The 14,711-nt window shown below is 41.4% G+C and overlaps 1 protein-coding gene across 1 annotated transcript in view; it reads right to left on the bottom strand.

Moving 5' to 3' along the window:
- The window catches only part of CNTNAP4 (contactin associated protein-like 4), a gene marked incomplete at its 3' end in the record, with an annotated part of 332,294 nt that overhangs the window by 253,986 nt on the left and 63,597 nt on the right, over nt 1-14,711 (bottom strand). Inside the window, exon 2 of the mRNA XM_015429079.1 lies at nt 5,079-5,189. Coding sequence (XP_015284565.1) covers nt 5,079-5,189 — 111 coding nt within the window. The remainder of the gene's footprint in view (nt 1-5,078; nt 5,190-14,711) is intronic.

Below are 14,711 nucleotides of genomic sequence, written 5' to 3'. Positions count from 1 at the left end.
GTGCCCAGGAGAGCCCCAGCACAGCCTGCAGGGAACTTGCCCCACTTCGAGTTCATTTGTTTGCATTTCGGCTTGCAAAAGCCATTTAAAGGGAACTTTCCCTTTCAATGGCTTTTGCAGGTCGCACAAGTGAACTCAGAAGCACGACAAGCTCACTTACCCTCTTCTCCATTTTACCCAATGGGTACAGTCCCCATAGGGTATAATGGAGCCGATAAGTCCGGCAATCCCAATTATTTCCTGAATTCCAATATCATACCAATATTGGGATTTGGGCATACCAGGAAATACCAAACTTTTTTAGGTTCAGTACACCTAAACCCCAAAAATATAAAAAATATTTGGCACACCCGCACTCCTGACTATACAGCAATCTCTTGTGACTAAATATCTTCTCAGTAAACTAAGAAAATGTGCACTCCAGCTTCAACTTCTTCTTTCATATTTTCTTATCCTCCATTTATCTTTGTCTCTTACAAGACTCCATTTAGGATTTTTCCCCTCCCACAGTCTTAAGATAAGCATCTAACCCTTTTTAGTCTAGCAAAGATCTATGAAACTTGGATGAGTAATTGCTGGTTCTGTGAGGTGGAAAGTGTACATTTTCCCCCTCCATGTGGTGGATGTGCAAACAGGCAGAAGATTCTTGGACACCAGTGATGGAAATTATATCAGTCAGGTTGGAGAAACATATTCATAATAAGCCAGAGATCTTCCTGTTAAATTGTGTGGTTGACCTTCAAGCACTGTTCTAAGATATGATTACCACAGCTAGCTTAGTTTTCGCCTGGAATTTAGAAGGAAAAAATAAGCCCCATATTCATGACTGGCTGATGAAACTAAAACAGACTTACACCTTGGTGAAACTAATGGTTTACCAGCAAAACATATTATGCTTGAGGGTTGTGTAAAGAATGGATCATGCAATAAAGTGTGAGAAATAGAGTCCTTACTTTCTCACAGTTTATTTGGTTCAGGTAGACATGCTGGTTTTGGTACATTTGGTACAGAATGTTGCAGCCAGAATGTTGAATAGAGTGGGTTTCATGGTCTATAACATTCCTGTCTTCTTGTATCTACACTGGCTACCAGTTATGCTTCTAGGCTCAGTTCAAGATAGTGACCTTTTAAGGCTTGAGGTCAGTATAGCTGAAGGATAACTTTCACCCATATGGATGTACCTGTCCACTCTGGCCATCTTTGGAGGCCCTTCTTTGTGTGCCCCCACCATCTGAGGCTAGATAGGTGGCAACCTTTGAGAGGGCCTTCTCAGTCATGATGCTGAAACTTTAGAACTGCTTCCCAAGAAAGATTCATTTGTCTCCCTCGATTGTTGTCTTCTGCTATGGGTGAAGACTTTTATTGGACCTCCTCTCTGGTTGTGTTATGTGTTTGTGTATGTCTGTATTTTTTAATTGAACTGTTTAAATATTTTATATATACCTTATTTTAAATGCTGCTTTAATGTCTTAAAGGCTTAACGTTTTAATGTTTGTTACCTATTTGGGTGGAAAGGCTGCTAGAAATGTTTTAAATAAAATACTATGTATATTATTTTTATTATGAGCATTTTCATAGTATTGAATCAATTTGTTTGTTTGTTTTAAATATAGGCTTCTCTCACATCTGTCTTTGCATGATCCACTAGGCAGGTTTCTGGTTGTTATCACTGTTATAAAAGCAGGGGTCATTTCCTGTGGGAGCGCACAGGAGCGGAGCTCCGGCAGTAAGGAGCCCAGGGGGCGGGCACATGCAACAAGCCCTGCCCCCTGCTCCCAGCAGCCCTCAGTTGGGCTAGGAGGAGCAAGAAGCAGCCAGGTAAGTTGAAGAGCCCCCCCGGCCCGCCTTCAGGTACACACTCTCCCTCCTCTGTGAGGGCAGATCTGCGCATTCCCCACCACCACCCATAGCTAGCAATCCAAAACAGTCCAGTGGAGCCTGAGTGGTGGGCGTTGCCTTCTGACACACTTCCAGTGATGTCAGGGGGTGAGGCATATGCAAATAAATTATGCTAATAAGTTATGCTAATGAGCTCCTGCATCTCTTTTTTTTACGAAATGACCCCTGTATAAAAGGATAAATGTGCCCTCGGAATAACACAAACTTGTCCGTGGGAATGGGCAACTAAATCCTAACATTACATTATAGGAAGTGGAGAGGAAGCATATGGTGATCCATCAGATAATGAAAGGGAACTGAATCCCAGTTTTAATTTGCACCTCTGGGCCAAGATGTCAATCACTATAACTGTTATTCTGCCAAGACTCTGACACCACAGACAGGCTGTAGCATATGCCTGGGTTATAAACTGTTAGTCCTGCTGAGCTTGTCCTGAGTGTATTCAACCCTGAGGAATTTCTCACTGACTCTAAATTCCCTTCATTGTGTAGCTACAAAGGTACCCATTCTGGACACAGGTGATATTTCCCTGATGTCCATCCCCCTTTTGTCTTGCTGTTGGATTATTTGCTGCCCATACAGCAGATATTAACTTTGGCTCTTCCCTGGCCATGCATGAATAGGTAGCTATGTGTGTTATGTGCCATCAAGTCTCTTCCGACTTATGGTGACACTGCTAAAGTCATATTGATCAATGGGCTTAGACTGGAGTAGCTCTGCACTAGACCTCTTGCACAAGCAGAAACACAAGAAAAAATCAACAGCTGTTTGTACTAAGTAATAATTATATCCACATCTCCAATTGCAAGACATTGTGCTTATAATTTCTTGGCAGTATAGTATACAGGGAGGAAAGTGCTAGGTGTTGTATGAGATCTTGTACATACAGAACTTCACTGTGTTTCCACCTGTGCATCATTGGATCCAAGCCATTATTTCTTATGCTACACACAGAAATGTTTCAGGTTGGGGAATACAATGGTCAGCATATTATCTGAACAAAAACAATGCTTATTTGGAAATGACACTTAGCTCTTTTAAACTCTTCCTGAAATGTGATTCTTCCTGAAAATGATTCCCACAACATTTTTAATTATTTTTCTCTAGCTGGGCTCTGGTATTAGAAATAAATCCCAGTGGGGAAATTTGGTCTTGGGGGGAGAATTTGTAGGGGAGAACTGAAAGGCACTGATTATGCTTCCATCAGATCCTGAATTCTGTTTCTCAGTGTAGAATGGTTTAGGATTGAAGGCCAAGTGATTTTCAATACATGCTTTTTTTTTAGAGAGAGAATAGTTGAGGACTCATTACTTGATCCAACCACAGCCTATCTTAATGAAACCACCTTTCGGGGGGGGAAGTTGGATTTTATTAATTTAGTCAGTATTTTTAATATACCAAAAGCATAGATTAGGGAGGGGCAATGGCTCAGTAGATTAATGTATTTTTTCCCATTTCTAAAAGACTTTGTTAGGGATGCACAATGGGATATAGCCCACCCTAAAAGTCATCTGACTTTGTTGTTATTTGATTGGATAAGCAATAGCCAACATATTGAAAGGCTTCCCAATAGTTTTCCAAACACCAATAGTTTTCATCTGATAATGATCATAAAAATCCAGAATCAGACCAGGAGGCTTATTCTTGATCATCTGTCAGCAGTTTTGTCATGTTTCCTGCAAGAGGGAAGGGAGAAAGAGGGGCAGGTCTCCCAGCCAATCTGATTCCAGAGAGGGATTAGTAGAGCTGCCATTGGTCAGTCATGCTATTTTATGAAGCAATTTTCCTCCAATTGCTTCTCATGTGCTGCTGGCTGTGAAAAAGGCACTCATCTGGATCTTGTTTTAACTATACAGACCATGGACCCCTATGCTGGATTTTTGCCTGGAGTGGACTACAGACTATTTTGATTATTAATACTAGCTTTTTCCTGAGGGTGGTTAGTTATTCAGGGGACATAATTTTGTTTTCTGTGGTGGGGAATTCTGTTGTTATTAAGATACTAGTCTTATTTTAATTGGTGTTAATTTGTTGTGTCTTTAGTTACAAATAGTTTAGTTAAAATAGTTGTGGCAATTAATTAAAACTAGCTGCTTCAGAAATCATTTTCCTCATATAAGGAGAAGAATGTCTGGGGGCACCTTATTCTGTGGTTTGTAAAATTGGACCCCTTTCTCCAATTCACTTGAAACCTGGGTGTAGAGAGGGAGGACTACGTTTGATGAAATTTTGGTGCCATTTGCTGGAAAAACCCCCCAGCTTCTCTGGAAAACTTCCTGCTTCCTGCCATTTTTACCCATTGGGAACAATGGGGAGAAAAATAACTGGGACACTTTCTTCAGGGGACTATAAAATCAGATCTCTTTGTCCAATTCACTTAAAGCTTGGACGAACTTCAGCAGAGAAGTAGAACTTGGTTTGCTGAAATTTTGGTACCATTTGGTGAACAAAAAAGTGCTCCAGAAAACATCTAATCCCTTCCCTCATTTCCTCCTGTAGAAAATAATGGGCAGACATACAATCTGACATTAATGAAAATGGAAATTTCCCTTACCTGTTCTTCCAATACAATAAATAGACTCCCACTATTTAATGACAATTATGGTCCTGTCCTTTCTGAAATTATGATATGGAATTAAGACTAGTTTTATAAATGCATACTTCCAGACTATGCTACCAATTGACAAGAATAAAAATCATAATGGTGGAGTGATCTGCCCTGAGTTCAAACTTGGATTCAAATCCAAGTGAACTATGAAGTTCATGTCTACTAACATTAATTCCCTGGATGAAGCGGAGAATAGTGTACAGTATACAGATGTTTTTCAGCCCAAATTAAGTCAGAGGCATATGTACCCCTGGAGATTTCATATAGCCTGATCATCTAAATCAAACTAGGCCACTGATCCTCTGTGTCTGAAAACATATATTTGTAAATCAGTATTCTCAGTTTCACTGTACATGACAAAATGGTCTAACTCTGGATAATAGGAATCTGGCCCTAGCAATTTGTATTGGTATTTCTCTCAAGCATGAAAAGAGAATAAAATATTCATAGGTGCATATTTCCAAATTAGCATTCTGTAGAAGACCTCATTTATCCTAATATATTTTAGCATAATGAAATGTTTTTCAGCAAACAAACAGAAATTCAGATTAAAAACAGAGGGAAGACTTACCATCTCTTCGATTAAGCCTTGCAAATCCTGGGCTGTGACTACTGGACAGCTCTGATGAACTGCTGAATGATGACTGAGGCAAGGCAGTCACCAGTTGATTATCACAATTATCTGTCAGAGAAAAACATCACGCTTTAGGCTCACTCACTTAAACAAGGAATGCTGCAAACTGTAACTAAAACAGAATACTGGTAAACATCTGAATTGACCTTGTGCTTCCCTGTTCATGTCCCCATAGTGCCCATCTTGGGTCTATTATGTGCATCAGTACTGAGAAGGCATTTTTTATTTGATCAATATTTCATCAGATTACCATGGTGAAATTTACTGTGTTCCCTGATGCCTTCTGTGCTCTCTCGTTCTAACCTAACTTTAAAGACAGGGTAGATATATGGCTAGGAGCTTACTAGCAAGTATTCACAACTGCAGCAACTGACACCTGCCAGTACAGCTTTAGCTTGAGTAATGCCAAACTATACCATATACAGCTTTAGCTTCTGCTGTACTCTCATACTTCCAAACAATGGTTTATTTTCAGATTGAATTTAAAAAGAAAAGTCTACAATAAGAATAGATTAAACAGACTTCTTTTGTTCTGTCAGGGTTTTTTGTTCATGCTTGAAATGTATAAAGGACATGAAATCATTATTGGCCAATTATTAGTATGCAAGTCTTGGGGGTTTTGTACAAAGAAACCACAGTGTTTCAGAAAATAGGATTTAGCAGCGGTTCACAATCAATGGCACATAAGCAAGCAGATTTGAATCAATAGTTTGGGATGTTAAATCCTTTTCCAGCTCAGTTGCTAAACAGGACAGGCATTCTTTCTCCATTTATATTTGCAAAAAAATAAATTGAGAATCAATACATGCTCTAGTTTTAGCTGAAAGAAGACTGAATGAAAACACACAAAAAATGTAAGCAAATATTGCCCTGATTATGCTCTGCTGGCATTTGTTGCTTAGTAAAAGCAGGAAAATTATGTAAAACATCACTGTTTATAAAGCAGCCAATAGGTTGGAAAAGGCTACATGGGTGAAGAGTCATCTCTCTGGCTGCAATCAGCCAGGAAAGGAGGATCCTCCCTTCCATCAAGAGCTGTGTTCAGTGAAGCTAGAAGGGTTTACAATATTGCATCTGTCTTTAAAGAAGGATTTAATTTTAATCCATAGAGCATTTTTTTGAAGACAGTAATATCTTAGGGATTTAGGTTAAAAGAAAATCATCTTCATTTAACAAATCATGATAAGAACGGTTAGGGCTGGTTCTTGCAAACACTGTTGTTTGCATTTTCTTTTTTAGAGGTTATGTTCAATGAAATCACTTCACCCTAAAGTTCTTATACATGGCTAGTTTTGCAGGTGCTCACATCAAATGGTCTTCTGGAATGGTCTTCTGGGCAAGAGCCACTGAAATAAACTCCTAAGAATGGCCAAGTATCCATGTAGACAGGTATTATGAATCTAATGCCAATCACTACCAGCTACATAAAATTAGGGGCTAAGCTAGGCATGATGTTTTTTAATGAGTTGGGTCCAAGTTCCCAGAACACAATTGACTTTCTCTGCAGCCACATAGCAGCTTCAGGGGACTAAGTTTTAAAGCACCACAGTGGTTCAAGTCAAATGAAGCTCATGGTGCAAGGGTACGAAGGACATCTGTCTCTGCTAGCACCATTTTCCCAAGCCAAAACAGTCCTGGGGATGCCCCAGTCTGGACCTGCATGTGCAATATTCCATAGATTGCAGTGCCTCATAACACCTGATCCCTGCTCTGTTGGTGGTTATAATACTGTCTAGCCATTTGCCATGGTGTTGTCATGGCACAGTAAAACAAACCTGTCATGACATCTTCCAGCAAATTCCCACAACAGTGCAGAGAGTGAGGTGTATATTTTTTGCTGTTAGTCAGCCACTAGCAAATGAACATATGACACAGCCAAGCAGAATCTTAGCACCAGAAATCTTTTCTGGAAAGGTAACCAAAAAGTTTGAGACAAAAAATAATAATAAAATATGGCTAAACACATGGATGCAACACCTCTCCCTCCTCCCATGGCCCACTTGACTGAGGGGCTGCTCTGTTCTTATGCTGTATCCACCTATTAAGGTAGCCAGCATTCTCTCAGTAGGAGAGGCAAACTGCCAAAGACAGAAGACAAGGGCTGCCCAATCAGTTCCTTGTTGACACTACAGTGACATAGAGGCCTGATGAGGTCAGGTCTGTGCTCTGCCCACCATTTTAAGCAGACAGTACAGGCTTCTTCAAGTGCTGGTTGCCTGAATTGTAGCTGAGAAAGAATTTTTCCATGGCACCTGGCCAGGCCTGTAGCTAGGCGAAAGAAGTAATGACCCCTCCTGAATCTGCTATGCCCAGACCCCACAAATCTTCCTGATGCCTGCCCTGGTGCTCTCAGTTTCCCTGACACCCATGGGACCATGAAAAAGCTGCTGGGCACTTAGCTTCAGAAGGAGTGTCACCTCCTTGTGGTCTTCTGCATCCTCTACCTCTTGGCTGTGCTCTGCTACTACTTGGCTGGCAGCACTTGGAGCCTCCAGGGGAATCCAGAGCCCTCTCCTCACAACCTGGCACCCCTGTGGTGAGAGACCACCAACCCTGCATCTGGCCAATGTCTTCAAGCAGCACCTGGACCCCTCCCCACTGCTGGGTAAGTGCCTGACTCCTTGGCCACGTGCTGCACCCAGGTGCTCTCTCATCTGCCTGCCTGCCTTCACTGCAAGCACACTTCTCTCTGCCATGAGAAGGGGGGCTTGGATCTGGGCACCTCACTTGCCCCACTGCTGTCTTGCCTCTTCCCCCACCCTTTCCTCTTCCTGTCTCTGCACTCGCCCGGATGGGCACCTTCCCCCTTTCCTCTTTGCAAGCCTATCTCTTTTTCATCTTTATAGTTAAATTGGAACTCCTCCCTTTCCCCTTTAGCTGAGTGCAATTGGCTTTTGTGCCGGGGGAGCAGTACTTCTGCCCCACTAGCATTGGCCCTGGAACGGAGCTGGCAGGGCTGGTGGGGTGCACTCATACCAGGGTCAGCTCTCTGTGGTGGCATTCCCCTGGTCTCTTTTGGCCTCCCAGTGAGTGTGGGCCCCAGGAGAGGGGGGGGACGGCGGTGGCGTGGGGGCCATGGGAGGCCTGTTGGTGAGGTGCTGTGGCACTGACAGAGTGGTTGGCGGCACAGGGGTCGCCAGAGTCCCATCGATGGGACATATAAATACAGGTTAAAAGGAGAAAATGCATCCAAATACAAGAACCAAATGAGTTTCAGCTAAAAACCCTTCCTCAGTGGTAAAATAAAAGCTGAGCACTACATAAGTTAAACATCAATATATTTTGAACTCATCATATATAGAAGGAGCCTGAAAATCAACAATTATCAAGACCTCACTCACACAGAAGTGATGTTCACCCATGGAGTAAGTGGGAATAGATAGTCTCAAGATGCAACATGGCCCACTCATCCAAGTTTATTTTATTTCATATGCCCATGGAGGCCCATTGTATAGGCAATATTCAAAATCCAGATAAAGTGCTCAGCTACAATGTAAAAAGAATCAGGTTACCTTTCCTGTAAGGTAAGGTCTTCCCCCACTTTTTGGTCCTACCCGTGTTCCCTGAAACACCTGAAGGAATGTATTACCTTTAAACATGCATAGACTGCCTTTCCCTCAGCACTAACTGTAATCAGCATAGTAGGGGAGCTTTCAAAACTACAACTCCCCATCAGCCGCAATCTGAAGTGGTACAGTCCTCTTTACCATCTTAGAGCTAACACCACCCTGCTACATGTGTGGATTTGACCGGAGAGGGAAGGAAGCCTAGGAAAGTGAATTAATATAGAGGAGAGGAGCACCAAGTAAGGAAGAAAAGCATCAAGGAAAGCTGAAATCCACATATTGATTTGTAATAAAATGTCAGACCTTTGGCTACAGTCACTTTCTGAAAAGCCACATCCAAATAGTGCAGGTTCATGCCTTCTAAACATTCACAGATAAAAATGGGGGTATATCCCTGCCCTCATACCCTAGATCACTTCAGGAAACCTATCCTCATAATTATCAAATATTGCTAAAGGTTCTTCTCTGCATCTTGTATTAATTTGCTCCCCATCTAAAAGCTAATCTGGCAAGGATATTACAGAAAAATTGTCCTACAGTGAGTTAGCAGCAGTAGAAAATACACCTCAGAAACTATAGTGTGTGTTTGTGTGGCAGGTTGTTCTCTGCAAGAGACTTTAATTTTCAACCAGTGTGGCACACTGGTTAGATTGTTGGGAAAAGAGCCTAGATACCCAGGTTCAAATACTTGTTCTGCCATAGAAGCTTGTTGGGTGACCTGGTGTCTGTCACACACTCAGTCTAACCTTCCTCACAGGGTTCTTATGAGGGTAAAATGCAAGACAGGAGAACAAGGTAAGCTACTTTTTGTATGGGTAAATTGCTGATTTACAGCAGCCCCGGCAAGGAGCTTTCCAGGCAAGTGAGAAGCAGAGGTTTTTTTGCCATTGTATTCCTTGGTGGTCTTCCTTCCAAGTACTGACCTTGATGAGATCAGACTATACCATGCCACTTTCTCTTATGTAAGCCACTTTACAGGATATAAATGAAGTAGATAAATACATTTTAAAATTATGCATGACTGTGCTCTAGAAACAAGATGCAATCATTGTGCCAGCAGGTATTTTGCTTGTATTGAATGACTCAAATCCTAACAATACTCAACAGCAAAAAATTAAGAAGGCATTCTCCAAATGAAAAAAGAGAACCAAATAGGGGCATTGATAACACAAGAAAACAAAGACTATCCCTTGTAGATGGGGAAAGCTGGAGCAAATAAGTGTTTACATTCATAAAGCATGGATAGAGGATCCATATGTATTCCACCAAGTGCTGTGGCTCATTGGGATGCTGATGTGCAAAGCACTGGTGGCAAAACAGAAACAGAACTGCAGACCTCAGGCCTGAAGAGTGAACATGTTGCAAAGTTAACTCAAGCTATCTTTAGGGAAAAGAATAAAAAAAGAAGGCAGACAGTTGCTTGTGGTGCCAGTGGTGCCAGGGGCTGATGGAGCGGTATATTGACTTTACTTATAATAGTATCAGTTTAAAAACCAGATGTCTGAAAATGAGCAAGCCAAAAGAGGAAAATGAAAAGAGCTCATTGCATGGGAGGGAGAGGGGGGAAAGCTGAACATGCAATTAAAAAGAAAGGCCTGAGGGAGGTAAGATGCAGAAAGGAGAGAGGCTGGAACAACATATAAATAAATATTGACCCATCAGCTACATTAAAGCTCATAAAAGTTCTCTAAAGCCTAATTCCTCAGCATGCTGTAATCTCAATGTAGATTTAATGCAATCTGGAAAAAAAAAGACATTTCTCGTATAGCAGCAAAAGATTTATATGCAAAACACAGAGCAGATAATTTAGCTGTTTCCTCCCCCCTTTTTGAATACAGCAAGGCTAATGATGCTTGAGAGACTTGGCATCAATAACTTTCAAATACAATGAAATCTATTTGTACTCAGAATGTCATACTATGCACAAAACTGTACATTCTGCATCATGTGACATCTCAGACATATCACAAATTTAAAATGTCCCCAAAACTGAGGTGAGTAACTGATGTCAACCGTGGAACATCACAAAAGAGACTGCAAGATACTGCAGGATTCTTGTGAGGACTGGAGGGAAGAAAAATCCACGTATGGTGCCCTAAAACATTCAAGAAACTTGTAATAAATAAATCTCTCCTTTTTTGAGAAACACTACGTTCAATACGGCATTTTAAAATCTAATGTGTGAAAATGTCCTTTATGTGTGGTTTTCAATGACTATTACATTCATCAGAGAGAGAGAGAGAGAGAGAGTGGTGTAAAGGATGTATGCTCAAGGATGGCTCTGAAAGAGGATACTCTTCCACCCCAGAAATAAGGAGAAAGATCTACCCCCTGTGAATTCTGTAACTGCCATCCCACCCCACTCCTCTGGAAACATTCCCAAATATACCACTGGTACATAATCATTCTATAATGATCCAAATAAGTACAACATCACCAGTTCTCATTCCAGAAAATTCCAAAGGAATTCCAGAATACAAGTGATGACTTAACAAAGCATGTGTACTGCAACAAGAATCATCATCTGACCAAATGTGGGGCATTTATGATGCTCACAAGACTAAGATTTCTGCAATGATGACAAACCAAGAGTGTAAATCAAACCAAACACCACAAAAGGCAGAATTCCTAGAGGGGGTGTAACATTTTTCCAAATGAATAAACAAATTGTAAATAATATAACAGTGCACCCTTCTGTACATTCTGTAACAAGGAAGACTTCATAGTTTGTAGCTTCATTACAATAACTGACAAAATAAATATGGCATTAGAACAATACAAGAGGGGGACCTGCGATACTCGCGGGGGGGAGAAGAGCTCCGTCTCCTCCATCCCCCCCATTCGATCTCCCCAAGTCGGCGGCGGTGGCGGCGAGGCCGATCCTCCCCCCCGCCCGGCTCCGAGGCGGCGGAGGCAAGTCCGGTTCCCCCCCCCAACCCGGCTCCGACCTGGCCGGGCTCCGCAGCGGCGGCGAGGCCGGGCCTCCCCCCCGCCCGTGCTCATGCGCAGAGGACGCTCTGTCACTTTCGGGGGGATTTAAACATCCCCCCGAAATTTTTTTCAACTTTTGGGATTTTTGTGCACAAACCTCCCCCTCCCCCCAAATGCCCCCGGAGCGATCCGCACTTAGCGATCTGCACTCACGGGGGCAACTTCGCTATTAGTATATAGATATCAAGGCATGCAGTGCTATTGATATTTGATAGGAGGGACTGTTTCTCAGTGGTAAGGCACTTTCTGTCAGAAAGAATCCCTGGAGAGCAGCTGCTGGTCAGAGCAGACAAAATGACTTTAATAGACCAATGATTTGGCTAAGTATAAGGCAACTTCATGTGATATGTAGAAAACCTTTTGTTTCCCGAATTATTTTGCCTAATATTTCAAGTCAGCATACATAAAATATTGGTGCAAGAAATACCCAAATGATTTCTTAATAGATTTTTCTAAAGAATTTCAACTGTTCATTGGATGCATATCCTTTCTGATATCTGATGGAAAGACAATGAAAACTGTTATGTACTACTGGAGCTTGAGTGAGTGAAGGCTCCAAAGGCCTTCAAAGCTATTGGTTGTGTTGCCGGTAACAGCCAATCCTATTTGTTGCCTTATATCCAATAGCTGTACTGTAAATAGTTACTTTGTATATCATGCAAATTAAGGATCCTAGCTTCCTACTTTTTATTGGTTGTTGTTAAAGGTGGGTGTGGTTTTTACAAGTATAAATTGGCTCCTGTTGAGCCTGTGTCTTTGGTTCGGAAGTTCAATAAAGAAGCATGTTGTTATGAAAAGAGCTGCCTCATCTCATGTACTGTGTAATCACCGAATCCAATATGACAGAACGTTTCCCAAATGCTGAATCTGCCTTGCTGCTGAATTTGTCGTTAATGATCACGAACTATATTTCAGAACATTCCTTTTCTCTCCTAAAAGGAAGCAAAAGTGCCCTCTAAAGTAAATTACCATGACTCAAAAACATCTGTTTGGCCTTCTGGAACACTGAGAGTAAATTGAGTAGATCTTTCAATTATGATAACATCATTCATTATTTTACGACGGTCAAAGCCATTTTTAAAAAAAAGTTTGAAGAAATGACTGTACTAAATACTTTTTGTTTGATGATTATCTGTCTGAATATTGTTGTTATTTTGAAATAATTTGATGACTTTTAATACATTTTTCAGCCTATCACTTCTATTATCCCCTATTAACCTCAATGTTGCCTGATGGCACTTGAAGGCTGGCAGGAAAAAAAAAATGGTGTCAAGTTGGGGGATGCACTCTGGCATCCCACGAGCAAAGTCACTTCCAAAGAAAACTAGAAGTGGCATCATTATGCAGTCTCAAATTTGCAAAAAAACAAACAAACCCAAAACAAACCCAAACAAAAAACCATATAGTGATGCCAGCATGCCAGTCCTCAAAATGTTCCTGAGATTACCAACGTCAGCCTCATAAACTCAATATCTGGGCCTGGATATCAATATGGTTAATTAATACATAAAATCTTGGCTGGATTACAACCCAACCCACACACTGTGTTACTAAATTATAGTTTTAATATATGATACTTGAATAAATTCATGCTGGTCCAAAGCCAGAAAGTTCTCTTCAGTGCCAAAATTTAGAATCACTAATTTAGCAACCAGCTTGTGTTTGTACACTTCAATGACATAAATACAGCTATGAAAGTGTACCTTGTAAAAAATTATTACTACTATTAAAAAGCTTGTGATGTGTTTTTACCTGGATAGTGGACCCACTGCCAACTAGAGGGAGGTAGCTTCTACAAGTAGGCTGGAGGCAGGGTAGCCTGTCAATAGGATAAGAGATAGAGGGAAGTGGACTCCAAGGACTTTTCCACATACTTGACTTACTCCTGATTTTCTTGGCAGTAAATCCAGTAGTATTAGACTAGGTTTGGGCAAGGTTTCACATGTCTGCCTTCCCTCTGTATTTTCACAGTTGTGGAGACAGTTGATTTTCTTCCACGTCCCTTAAATAATCAGGATTTTCAAGGGAGGAAGCTGCCATCACTGGTGGTGTTATCGGTGCTGTTACAGCACCCCCTCGCCTTTTGTATTTTTGTGCATACCTATACTGATATATCGATATCATGGCTGCATTTTTAAAACAGCAATAAAATATCAATATATCCATATACTACTGAAATGGAGATATGCCTTTTTCCATATATCTCTGCAAAGGAAGAGGCTAGAGACTCTAAGTTCCCTCTAAGCTGAGTTAGTGTTAGCTCACAGCTTTTTAGCCTCTGGCTCACACATTTTTGTCTTAGCTCAGGAAGGATGGCTCCTGAACAAACTAATTTAGGCAGTATCCAAATCGCTCACTCACAACTTTAATGCCAGTAGCTTGCAAAGTGGAATTTTTGCTCACAAGATTCCACGGCTTAGAGGGAGCATTGCTAAAGACTTACTTTTACAAAATGAAAGCTGGGAATTCAGACAACCTACTTGACTTATAATTTCAGCAGTACATCAATATACTAAAGCAGTTGAAGCATTTTTCTTCGAGGGAGTGGATAATTTCTGAAGACGTTCCAGAGTAGAAAACCCTGTGGAGGCAGAGAAAGACACTTGGCAGAAGAGTGGCCAACTTCTAGCGTGGGCCTTTACTCCTGAATGTTTATGTGATTTCACCTACTGTTACTGTAAGCAAAAGAGTCTTCTCAGAGCTTGTGAAGGAGTACAATAAGATCTACCTGCAGTTTGATTCAGAGTCCAGAGACTAAAGATACTTCCTTCTCTTTACACCCTGACTTTAAGATTTCTCAGTATATTTTATTATTTACAGTGTTTTGTTTAAAACTCTCACTTCTAAACCCATTGTTTCCGCACTGTCAAGAGAGAATGTTCCAGTCAGTTCCAGAGAAGTTCACTGTTCTCTGAGTCTCTGCAGGTGTTAGTCACCCCCACACTAGTGGATATTTGTCAAGGCCAGGGGTTGTTTGGGGCTGAAGCATGCCGGAGCACTGCTCCGACAGCCC

The sequence above is a fragment of the Gekko japonicus genome, unplaced genomic scaffold, assembly GCF_001447785.1.
Source record: "Gekko japonicus isolate JY-2015 unplaced genomic scaffold, Gekko_japonicus_V1.1 scaffold1733, whole genome shotgun sequence".
Taxonomy (NCBI): Eukaryota; Metazoa; Chordata; class Lepidosauria; order Squamata; family Gekkonidae; genus Gekko; species Gekko japonicus.
Note: the sequence above shows the minus strand (reverse complement) of the source record. Positions and strands in the feature narration are given on the sequence as shown.